Raw genomic sequence first — 12,683 nt, forward strand, 5'->3', positions numbered from 1 at the left:
TATCAGATAATCGTCCAGATAAGAGAATATTCTGATGCCGCTGTTTCTTAACGGTGACAGTGCTGCCTCCACACACCTGCTGAACACTCTCGGGGCCAACGATAGCCCGAACGGGACCACTTGGTATTCGTAAGCCCTGTTCTGAAAAGCGAACCGGAGAAATTTCCGGTGTGCGGGATAGATGGCAATGTGAAAATATGCGTCTGACAGATCGATCGTTACAAACCAATCCCCTGGACGGATTGAACGACAGAGCACTTTGTGTGTTAACATCCTGAACGTGTATTTGCGCAGGTGTCTGTTTAACACACGGAGATCTAATATGGGGCGAAGGGACGAGCTCCCTCTCTTCGGAATGAGAAAATAACGGGAGTAAAAACCCTGTTGGGCTTGCTCGTTCGGGACAGCCCTGATCGCTTGTTTTCGCAGCAGGGACGATATTTCGTCCTCTAGGATTCGTGCCGAATCCCCACTGGCCATAGAAACCAACACGTTGTTGAATCTGGGTGGTTTCATAGCAAACTGCAGTCTGTAACCCTGGGAAACCGTAGACAGGATCCACGGGTGAACTGCGCATGCGTGCCACTGTTCCACTCGCGTAGCGAGCGGGCTCATGTGATCGCGCCCCAACGACGTCACCCTCGGGACGCAAGGGGAGAGGTCTGCCCTCACAGGAGAAGCGTGAGCTCCCCCCATGAGAATGTAGGGACCAAGACATTGTTTTATTTTGTCTTGGTTTGTGCATTTCACCCTTGGCTCTGGGCCTGGTTGCGAAAATGCAGGGTTTATTATGTGACACTGGGAAAATGCTTGGTGGCACTGTGTCAACCGTTGCCCCTGTCTCAGTTCGCCCTGAACGTGAGGCGAGAGAGACTGAGAAAGGGCCCATGGAGAACTTGGACATATCCAGGTCCCTGAACCATGGAACTCTGGGCTTTGCTCTACCCCCCCAAGGTTTCTTTTCTTCATGGGAGGGGGAGAGAGAGAAGCTGGGATTGCTAGGTCGCACGCTTCCTCTTCCCCTCCCCGGGGTGGGGAGAGCGGTTCCTGGCTGCCGCAGCAGCGAAGGAGTGTTTGCCCCATGGCCTTGGGTTCTCTGACCTAGGCTGTTGGTCGGCCTGTGGGCCAGCTGCGTGGGCTGGTCTGTAGGCTTTCTGAGGCCTGGTTCCCCCTTGTCTTCCCCTTGCAGCCGCTGCGGCGGCCGCAAAGCCTGACCTCGCTGGCTGGGGTGGCCGGGGAGCCTGTTTTCGGGGAAGGCAGAGATCGAAGGCCTCTCCTTCCTGTTTCCTGAGAGTGCTGGTCTCTCATCTTTTCCAGCGCTGGACCAAACAGACCCTTGGTAGGGTCATATGCAGCATCCATGACCTCGGCTTTCTGCGCGTCACTCAGACCGGAGAGACTGAGCCATAACGCTCTCACCCGAGACTGCGAGTCCCATGACTCGACCACAGCCCTGAACTGCGCCCCGTGAGGAGCGTAGGACCAGGTCATTGACGATGCAAATTTCATCCCAGAGGGCAGGGTTGGGTGATCCAGAGTCTAGCTGGCGACCCATTTCCTCTAGGATTTCAGCCTGATATGCAGACAGTAGTGTCATGGCATTGAGCGAGCATACCGACTGTGCTGCATATTTATACATCCTCTGGTAAGTGGAAGCAGTGAGGCGGTCCATCTTACCAGGCAGGGAGATGCCTGAAGAGGCGGAGAGAGAGCGACGGTTTAGGTGGAGGTGGTAAGCCACTGAAGGCTCCACAGCTGGGGGTTCGGCCAGCCCCAGCTCACCCATCCCGTGGATCTCCAGCTTTGAGCAGCCCTTGGTTGGAAGCTTGCTCTTAAATGGGCTGGACCAGTAGCGGCTCATTTCCTTCATGCAGATGGGAACTGCTGGTAAGAGCTGCTTAGAAGGCGGCTGGGCTGGTGGGAGCCTCTTGCCGTCGTACAGGTCTCTCTCTGCCCCTTCAGCATCAGGGGCTGCAGGCCATTGAATGCCTAGTTTTGCAGCGGCCCGTTTGCACACCTCGTACAGGTTACCGTCTACCGGTTGTACAGCGTCAGAGGCGCTAGGGGGTCTGGACAGTTGGACCGGAAAAGTGGAGTCGTCCTCCTCCTCCTCAATTCCGTCCATGTCGAGGAAGTCAAAGTTGGCGTCGCCGTCGCCCTCTGCGTCCTCAGCGCCCGGTTCCGCCTCGAGAATTAAATTATCGAATAGCGGGGGCACGAGCGGGGATGCCGCCTCCATCATGTCCGCCGAGCTCGTTGTCGCGTGGGACTGATGGGTGCTCGTTGAGGCTATAGCGGGGGCACCCGCCAGGCAGGGATCCTGGTTGGTAGCCACCGTCACCCTTAGCCTCCTTTCCAGAATTTTCTCCGACATCGATGTGCAGTGAGCGCATGAATGCGGGTCCGCTAGCGAAGCTTGAGCGTGTTTAATGCCCATGCACGCTATGCACATGGGGTGGGGGTCCCGGCCTGATATGGAGGCCCCACATGACGCGGGGCACAGGCGGGATACAGTCTCCCTAGCCTTCGGCTCCGACCCTTTGGTGGCGGGCGAAGGCATACCACAGAGTTCACTCGCCGTGATGCGTTCGTTATACTCCGGGTGTTTTGGCTCAGCCAACAAGCTAATGTGTACTGTGCCGTGGTAAGCTCGCCTTGACGCGTTAGCCGATAAGCTACACCGTAAACCAGTGCACCTGTAAGCAAATACAGGGTAACCGGAGAAGCCGCTCGCCTTTATGCGGACACTGCCCAGCGGGTGTAGTAACAGATAGCTTCTTACGAAGTTATTACTCAGCCGAACCAGGTTAAAAGCCTACGACTGCGTTCGGCGACGGAATCCTTGACGGCCCGTCTGTGAACTGTTAAGCAGTTTAAAGCTAACCTAGATGAGCTGAGGGAGCTTGAGTAGCTTTCTCACGGGAAGAAAGCGAGAATGATTTGAGGAGGGCGGGTCGACTGTATAAGTGCAGGGGGCGGGACCCTGTGGCACAGTCCGACCTGTCTGTCAAGGACAGACGTGGTGCAATTGGAGCTTCCAGTAGTAGGTCACGCCTAGGCGATTCCCATAGTGAAACACTGAACGAAGTTAGAAAAAGAACCACAGTGTTGTTTATTTCCTGGAGGGAGTGATACCCAAAGTAAATAGACACCACTCCACAACTGCAAGAGCTATCATGTAATCTTGGTGTCAAAAGAAAGATTGTTTTGCAAGTGAAATATTCAATGTGGAAACTACTTGGTTAGAGAGTTTAAGGCTAGAAGAGAGCATAAGTCGAAGATTACATTAACACCTGAAATAATTATCAGTTGGTCATTATCAGTTGGTAGCCCTATAGTAAACAGGTTGATATCTTGAGAATCCGTTGTGCAATTTTGACACGTGACCCTATATTGAAAGTTCAGGGCAAATATAATTGAATGACACCAAGCCAAACACTTGCAAATACACATATGGCAAACGGAAAGCGATGAAGGACATGTGTTCTGATTGAAGGCAATTTACCTGTTACCACAAAAACCTTCGTACTAATTGATTGTAAACACCATGTTTAGTAATAAAACTGGGCCCAGACACTGGATTATCTGCTGATAGTAGTTTTATGCGATCAAACTCAACTTTGAGGACAAAAACAGCAAAGGTAAGACAATTTTTGGTTGTACAAATAAAAAGGGAAGATTATACTATATTAGTTATTTGCATGTTTTAGTCAAAAAGTGATATGTTTTGGACTGTTGGAATCAGTGGAGGAACAGATTTCACCTAATGTATAGTGTGTGAAGGTCAAATTTTGTGGAAAATATCACTATTGCTTTGCATGTGGACAGTTATGAAACACAAAACCTTTTTCTTGCATATGGGTATACATGCGTCTTGATTTTCCTTGGTAATTTGCCTCAAATCCAAAGAATTTCGTGGAGGCGCTGCTCTTGACATGTTAGCTGTGTTGGTTAACTTTTAGCTAACACCTTAACACAGTTTTGAGACCAGTGCCAAATTACTGTGAGAGACCACAAGACCAAAAATATGCCTCGTTTCCACCGAGTGGAGCGGCCTCGGTCGGGGCAACTCGGCTTATACGCTAAATCGGGCTGGCGTTTCCACCGCCGACAGTACCCTTATGGTAGGGAAGGGTTTAAGCCTAATGGCGATAGCCGCGGCAGCCACGTAAGCGTTGTGACATCATAGCAGCACGACACAAAGTAGCTTGCTAATAAATTCAATGAAAAAGAACAACGCAACACAATAAATCTCCACCTCGTGGTTCGTCCAAGGCAAACCTTTGGGCAACATTTTCTTAAATTAACAAAGATTTCCGCATTTTGTAGAGAAACCTAGCAGGTACTGTGTTTGTTTTTTTTTATCCCTCTGTCTCATGGAAGGGACGATGAGACAGAGGGATAAAAAAAACAAACACAGTACCTGCGGAAATCTTTGTTAATTTAAGAAAATGTTGCCCAAAGGTTTGCCTTGGACGAACCACGAGGTGGAGATTTATTGTGTTGCGTTGTTCTTTTTCATTGAATTTATGAAAAAGAACAACCAACAGACGGCAGTTTGTAGCTCCACCTTTTCGGCTACCTTTCAGACGGCTTGGTACCCCAAAAGTTGAGTACTGAAAATAGGAGCAGCTCAGCGCGCTTATTTTGGGACCCTGCCCGATTTTAGCAATGTAAACGCCAATATAAGCGGACTGAGCGGCACCGAACTGTGCCGCTCCGCCTGGTGGTAACGAGACATTAGCTGGTATTTGTGTGTTGATACTGCAGGGACTGATTATTGAACCCGTCTATCGATCAAAAAATATATATTTTTGAAAATACTAGTCTGCGTCTTTGTCTGTCTGGGTCTGTGTGTGTGTGTGTCTTTCAGCCTGTGTGTGTGCGTGTGTACCTTGTGTGTCCAAGGGAGTCCTTCCAGACAGGCAGCATGGCTACAGGTTTGATGGCACACTCCAGGATGGCCAGAGCCAGAGCAAACTCTCTGGCTTTGCTGCACATCTGCACGGCCTTTATCCAGTTGATCCTGCATAAGCGGGCAGATTTAGAGCATGGCTGACTTCCCTCTTTACCAAGATACAATTAATCTGAGCTCCTAGAAAATGGGCCGAACCCTTCAACGACAAGGTTCAATCTAATTTTATTTAATTCCAGATGCATAATTGTGAGTAGGTGGCGTCCGCTTGGCCAAACCATGTCAGCGTTTCCTTGTGGAATCAGCCCCGGCGAATAGAGAGTCCCCCCCCCCTGCGGGCCCACCTGTGAGATGCCCAGTTGGGGTGCATGAAAGGGGCGGGCACGTTGTTCTCCAGCTGGACGATGGTGAGGCGCAGCGTGGAGATGGTCAGCACCTTCGAGCCGTGGATGGAGCCGTTCCACTTGAAATCCCCCGCTGGAGTCATGCAGAACTTATGGGACAGGTGACGCCGCTTGTCATGGTCCTAGGAGAAACCAACGGTGGAGGGTCCGGTTAGCCTGGGCTCTGGGAGGAAACGATGACGTTTTGTAGATGGTGACCTCCTCTAACCGCCATTTCAATAGCTTCTAATCTTCAAAGCAAACTCATTCTCACATGCAAATAGTGAAAAACACCAACGTTGGCACTATGTTCTACATTCATTCACATTTGTTTTTTAAATGATGATTAAAACTATGGATTGTGAACAAATAGATTTTGGTTCTTCCAAGTGATTGATCCATGATGATGGTGGAAGACAGGAGGAGGGTCTTGCCTCCCGGTGCTGGTGCTTGTTCAGGGCCAGCGTATTGGTGCTGTACTGGTTGTGGTAGACCCGGTACTTCCCCTCCTGGCCCAGCTTGAAGAAGTTCCCAAGGGCGCTCTTTAGCCCGTCCTTGGAGCTGCGTGTGCTGACTCGCGTCACGTCTCCCTGCGCGTTTACCACCAGCACCTACGGATGCAACCAGCCACGGGGTGAACCAATATGAGGCCTTGTTGAGAGCTTAAACACTAGCTCTAGGTTAGCTAATAAACTAGACATATGCATCCCTTAATATTAGCAAAAACAATGCGGACAGACACATCGCTTTGTGTTGGCTAAAAATTACGGACTTAAACAATTTAGGTTCACTGATAAACTACAGACCCGCATATATATAATTAACGACAGACCTATCTTTGGGTCAGCTACAGACTACAGACATACAGGTCATTAGGTCAGCTAATAAACTACAGATATTTAGATCATTAGGTTAGCTTATAAACTACAGACCTATGTCATTAGGTTAGCTAATAAACTACAGACCTTACGTCTTCAGTAAGGATAATTAAATACAAACATACACAGCCTTTCAGGTTATATAAACTACTAACGTACACAGCCGTGACTATCTATTGAGTTTAGCCAATAGTTATTTTTAGGTTAGCTACGGAGTAGACTCCGCAGCGGCTGTGGCGCTCACCTCCTTCCCCTCCCTGAAACCCTGCTGGACGGCGGCGGCTACCTGCTGGCTTTTCAGCTGGCTCAGTTTGCTCTCTGGGTTCCTGAGCCTGGTTACCATGCGAGTGGCCCCAGAGCGCTTGGCCCCAGAACCGGGCCCCTCTCCATTAGCCTGGTCCTTGTTGTCCCCTGGTGGCAAACCAAACACAAACATCAGAAAATGGCCACGGATAAGTGACCACACACACACACACACACACACACACACACACACACACACACACACACACTTCTCAGTTTGCAAACACGTCTTGCTCCCCAGAGAGGCTGCGATCCGCTTGGAACCCACCCGAGTCCTCCATGCTGGCCAGCGACGACTGGGAGGATTTGTCGGCCAGGTCGGGGGTTTCTGGCCTGGAGCTGGGGACCCCGGTACTGGGCCCGCTGTCCTCGCTGGGCTGGGTGGACTGGCTCAGACCGGGCATGCCCTCTTGGCTGGGCAGGGGGCCCGAGTCTGTGGTGTCTGATACAATCCATTAATAAAAAAGGCCAAAAATTAGGGTTTCCCATTACACGTACCTGCCTCCCTTATCTAAAGCAGAATGAAAAGCACACCGTCTCACTATGATCATGCGAGACAGTGTGCATGTTTATACTGAAATAGTATGATCAATCATTTAATGAAAATCTAACTACCAAGTAGATCAAGGATAAAAGGCAGATTGTAGCACTAAATTAACATGGATTCGGACAACAGCAGATCAAGCGTTGGGCTTGGCAACACTGCTCAGTGGCTGGACAGGACATTGGTTGCACCGTGGCTCCCTCAAGTGGAATGCAGCATGCATTGCACAAACCACACATTGGTTTCTTTGAAGCAGAGGGCAAGCTGGACTGCTTTTCAAACAAATTAAAAGGATTCAAGCAAATAGAGGGACCCTGCCAAGTCAAAGAAATTCGAAAAACAAGAATAGAACCGATATGGCAAATGGTCAAGTTGTAGACATGCTCATAATGACATCCCCCCGCGTGTAAGGCTCTACGCATAGCAGCAGGCTGGAGGTTCAACAGGCTAACAGCGTCCCATCTGCTGCTGAAGAGGACAGAAAGAAGGCAGGAAGCGTGAAGCACCACAGGACACAACGAGTCGCGAAGGCACATTGGATGTCAAAGTAGCCAGTTCACTTTGCCTTACAGAACCTAGCCATACGCTAGCACCTAGGCGCACGCTACTAAATGGATCACAATGCTGACCAGACACAAGAAGCAGATGGATCAGATGGACCAAAGGATAAAGTCAACGAATTAAATGAGTGACGCAAACAATGGACGACAGGATGAGATGCAAGGGTGGGCAGGGTTTCAGTCCACATCTTTTGTGCTCATGCAAAACGTTTGGCAGACCCTTAGTCCCAGCATGATGATTTCATTGAGACCTATTTTACTGCAAAGCCTCATAGGTGTACGGACAGATGGGTTAGCTGCATTCTCCCCTTGTGCCAACATAAACGGACATGGGTCACAAAGCAAAGGCTTTCCTGCGAAGTGTCCGAAATACCTTGGCCTTTGTCAGTGACCTGCATAGTGGAAGCTCCCTCTCCCCGACACTCTCCAGTGGAGGCAGGGGCCTTAGGTGGCCCCAAGGCCAGGCATGAGCTCTCAGCACTGGGAACAGCTGGTACTGGAGCGCCTGTGGAGGGCTTGGGTTCCTCTGTGATGCTACTGCTGCTGGGGAAGCTGCTGCCTTCCTGACCCGTACCTGTGGCTACCGGTAGACAGCAAGGACAATCAGGTCGTTGAACGTCAAAAGTCAACCAATGGGCACAAGATAAACAAGCCCCTTAGCTCAGTGCTTTGTTCTTCTGCCTTTGCCGTTATCCACTCAGTATGTGGAGAAAACTGCTCATTGTTTAGTTCAATTGCCCCTTTTATTCAATTATGAAATAAACATACAAAGAATAGAGCTTTAACTATGAGGCCCACAGTTGCACTCCGAGGTATACAAGTTTTCAGTGGATATTCAATAGAATCATCATGCTAACTGCTTCAAGTCTACCAAAGATAAAAACATTAGAAAAGGAAAGGATAAAGGAAAGGAGGATGTTCTGGTTCATATTTAATATTTTATTTAAAATGAATATAATAATAAAAATATTCAGTAGATAGCCACTGTCTGTGTACATTGAGTTGGAGTAGGAGCTGATTGCTGGTGCATAATGTGACGCGTCTAATTTTGAAAGAAAAAACGTTTATTATTAAAATGATTATGGTTGAATTATTTTAGAATGAATAATGTAACTTATCAACAAACCGTTACCTGTAGCTGTGATTTCCTCATCCTCAGCCTCCTTCTCCTCTTTGGCCTCCTGCTTAAGTTGACTTTTAACCTCTTCCTCCTGTGACCCGTCCCCCTTGGCCTGTTCCTCCTCCTCCTCGATGTTCACGTCCTCCTTCGTTTGTGCCAAACGCACCTTCTGGACCTCCAAGGCCGCTCGCCGCTTCACCTCCTCCAGCTCTTCCTCCTGCTTCGCTCGTAGACGATCCACTATTTCCTCTGTTGAGGGTCGGGACAGGAAACAGAATCAGAAACTATAGGCATTTTTACACTGCCAAGCCGGTTCGGCGCTGCTTGGCATGCCTGTTAATTTCACAGTCTTGCCTGTGTGAATCCGAGGGGGTAAAACCCACGTTCGTCACTGGCTTTCCTGGTTCACTGGAGAAGGCGGGGCTACGCACGGAGTCTAGACCCCTCGTATTTTGCATACTCCTGAATGTTTCAAATTTTTTTATGAATGAAGACACCCAAGATACAAGGTCGTTTATTGTCATGTACACAATGGAAACAGTTTGCACTGGGCAATGAAATTCTTAATTTGCAAGTTACCTTCACACAAAATATGCTTAAAATAAAGTAGATAAATAAAAAAAATCTGTACAAAGCAGAATTTAGTTAAACAAAAACAGTAAAATATAAGGTGCTGTTTAGCATGGGCAATGTTCGCATACAGCAGAAGGCCCTGAAAGACATTGAAATATAGAAGTTTGAATATATACATTGGATATTGAATATTATTAGTAGATAAGCAAATGAAGCTCGAAGTAGGGCTGGGCGATATATCGAATATATGCGATGTATCGCGAGATGTTCTCCAGGGGATGTATAAAATGCCCCTGTCGTGAACATCGAATACAAATTGGCACGTAATCTGTTTATTTTTGCGCCGCCGGCATACTCATTGTGCGTTCACACCAAACGCGACGGGGCGACAGAATCCCATATAAAGTGAATGTAGACGCGTAACGGGCGAATTCTTTGCGAGAGAAAACCGGCAACAAGTTTTGATTTGTCGCGCCACACTATCGCCGTGCACAGGCGAGCGCGTTCACGAGGATTTGTGGCGCGACAAATTCGCTCGAGTTGAAATGTATTTTAATTTCTCGTGATGACAGCCAATCAGCGTTCAACAGCGTGGCCACTGAGTGACATGTGTAACGTAAACAGCCAATCAGCGTTCAACCGTCAAACTCAGTGCAGTGCAGTCCGGGGTGAACTGCAGCATGGAGGAGAAAGTGATTGTTGCCGTTTGCGACTCCCGGAGCTCTATATATAATAGTATATAATATAATATAATTGTATAATATCACGGCCAAAAGCTCTGTGTGCCTCCGACGTATCTCCCTCTTCCACAAAAGGTAAAGACATGCAATGGCACAAACACACTCACTCCCCCCCGCCGGTTGCGAGTCCGCGAGATTCTCATGGACGCGCGTGTGTGACGTAATCTGGACGGCGCGCTGCTGTAGGTGTGTGTACCTCCGACCGGTGAGTGAGAACAGCGAGAGAGAGAAAAAAGGATGGAAACCGAGGATTTGGTTTTGAAAAAGAATAGCATTGGATCCGTCGTCTGGCAGTGTATATATAATAATTATTATGCAAACAGTTAATAAATAATTAACGGTTTGAATAAATGCTGTGTTGGTAAATCTAACTTGCTGTGATTTTCCTTTTCTTATGTGCAAGTTCTAAATTGTTCCAATACAAAGCACTAATGAGTTTAAACAATATGTTGTTTCATGTAATCTACATGCAGACTTATATTTCAGGAATACTAGAATTATTACTGACGTAACATTATGCCAGACATGGTTGAATCGAGCATTTATGATGTGCTCTAGAGGAGATTCAAAATATATCGAGATATATATCGTGTATCGAGATATAGTAAAAAAATATCAAGATATTCATTTTGGCCCATATCGCCCAGCCCTAGCTCGAAGTTGAAAATAAAGTGAATATATTGCAAATACTGAGTGTCATCAGGGTTTGAGAGAGTCATTCAGCAGCCTGATGGCCTGTGGATAAAAACTGTTTTTAAGTCTGGTTGTTCTGGCTTTCATGCTCCTGTAGCGTCTGCCAGATGGTAGCAGTGTGAACAGTGTGTGCTGGGGGTGTGTAGTGTCCTTGGTGATGTTGTGTGCCCTCTTTGTAACCCGGGTGTTTTAAATGTCCTGAAGTGATGGGAAGGCTGCTCCACAGATGTATTGTGCAGTTTTAATCACACGTTGAAGAGCCTTCCTTTCCTGTACCATGGAGTTGCTCAGGAGGCTCTCCACTCTACATCTGTAGAAGTTGCTGAGGAGTTTAGATGACAGTCCAAATTTCCTCAGCTTTCTTAAGAAGTACAGCCGCTGCTGAGACTTCTTGGCAATGTGCTGGGTGTTGTGAAACCAGGAGAGGTCCTCGCAGATGTAGGTGCCGAGGAATTTAAAGGTTTTCACCTCCTCTACCTGAGTCTCGCCGATGTGTAATGGACTGTGCTGGTCTCTCCTCTTCCTTGGGTCGATAATCGACTCCTAAGTCTTCTGTGTTTAAGGAGAGATTATTTGTGTGGCACCAGTCACCAGCTGAGCCACCTCCTCCCTGTAGTCCGTCTCCACCCCACCAGTGATCCGTCCGGTGAAGAGGGTGTACAGCAGTGGACTCAGCACACAGCCCTGGGGGGTCCCTGTGCTCACCGTCCTTGTGCCTGATGTCCGGGTACCAACTCTGACTGTCTGGGGTCTGTCTCTGAGGAAATCCAGCATCTAGCTGCAGAGGGAAGGTGTCAGTCCGATGATGAGGAGCTTCTCAGCCAGGCTGGTTGGGAGGACCATGTTGAATGCTGAGCTGTAGTCGATAAACAGCATTCGCACATACGTGTCCTTGTTCTCCAGATGTGCGAGAGCTGTGTGGATGGCAGTGTTTACTGCGTCGTCAGTGGACCGGTTCCGACGGTACGCAAACTGTGGGGGGTCCAGGGTGTCCGGGATGGACTTTTAATGTGGGACATGATTATCCTCTCAAAACACTTCATCAAGTGCGATGGGACGGTAGTCATTCAGGCAGGTTATGGTGTTTTTCTTAGGGAGGGGCACAATGGTGGTGGTCTTGAAGCAGGTGGGCACAGAAGATTGTGAGAGGGACAGATTGTAAATATCTGTTGGCACCTCAGCCAGCTCCGCTGAATAGACCCTCAGTGCACGGCCCGGGATGTTGTCAGGGCCTGCTGCTTTCCGGGGGTTCGTTCTCCTCAGCGCCCTGCACACCTCAGCTGATGTCACCGTGAGCTCTGTGCTGCCTCTGTTGGTAGAACCCCTCTGTTGGTGTTGAGGTCATCGAAGCGAGCGCAGAACTCATTCAGCTCATCTGGCAGTGTGCTTTGGCTGGTTGTGACCCCCCCTGCTCCGCTGCTGGTAGTCTGTGATGTGTTGCAGGCCCTGCCACATGCGCCGTGGATCCGCGGTGGTGTAGTATCACTCCAGCTAAACTCTATACTGTCTCTCGGCTTCTCTGATGGATCTACGTAGGTCATATCTGGCCTTTTTGTAGCCTTCAGCGTCACCAGAGGCAAATGCAATGGGGCGGGCACGCAGCATAAGGAGCGGGGACGCAGCATAGAAGTTCTATGCTGCGTTCTTGCATGCGTTTTAAAAACGCATGCAAGAATGAGTTCAAGTCTGAGTGGGGGCTACAAACACGATTAACTATTAACGTTCCTCTGCGTTTTTCCTGTAGATCGTTTCATCTTTCAACGTCTTTGTTGAAAGATGTTATGAAAACTTTCAAAAACTTCACTTGTGTAAAGCAATGTGTCTTGCTTTCCAGATGCACTTTGTAAATTGCTTGTGGGGATTTTGGCTCGTTGAGGATCCATCGATGCACCCTTGAAAAATCTCGGAATCAAAAATATAGGACGCGAAAAGGGCACGAATTTCCAAGTGTTCTCAACATTGGAACAGTGCTTA

General features: G+C 48.6%; 1 protein-coding gene across 1 annotated transcript in view; it reads right to left on the bottom strand.

Annotated features, from left to right (window-relative positions):
- The window catches only part of LOC132453342 (nucleosome-remodeling factor subunit BPTF-like), a 185,466-nt gene that overhangs the window by 141,658 nt on the left and 31,125 nt on the right, over positions 1-12,683 (bottom strand). The window contains exons 5-11 of the mRNA XM_060046187.1: positions 8,716-8,952; positions 7,957-8,163; positions 6,748-6,921; positions 6,421-6,587; positions 5,733-5,909; positions 5,260-5,441; positions 4,895-5,026 (exon numbers count right to left, since the gene is read on the bottom strand). Of these exons, the coding sequence (XP_059902170.1) occupies positions 4,895-5,026; positions 5,260-5,441; positions 5,733-5,909; positions 6,421-6,587; positions 6,748-6,921; positions 7,957-8,163; positions 8,716-8,952 (1,276 nt within the window). The remainder of the gene's footprint in view (positions 1-4,894; positions 5,027-5,259; positions 5,442-5,732; positions 5,910-6,420; positions 6,588-6,747; positions 6,922-7,956; positions 8,164-8,715; positions 8,953-12,683) is intronic.

This window comes from Gadus macrocephalus, chromosome 3 (genome assembly GCF_031168955.1).
Source record: "Gadus macrocephalus chromosome 3, ASM3116895v1".
Taxonomy (NCBI): domain Eukaryota; kingdom Metazoa; phylum Chordata; class Actinopteri; order Gadiformes; family Gadidae; genus Gadus; species Gadus macrocephalus.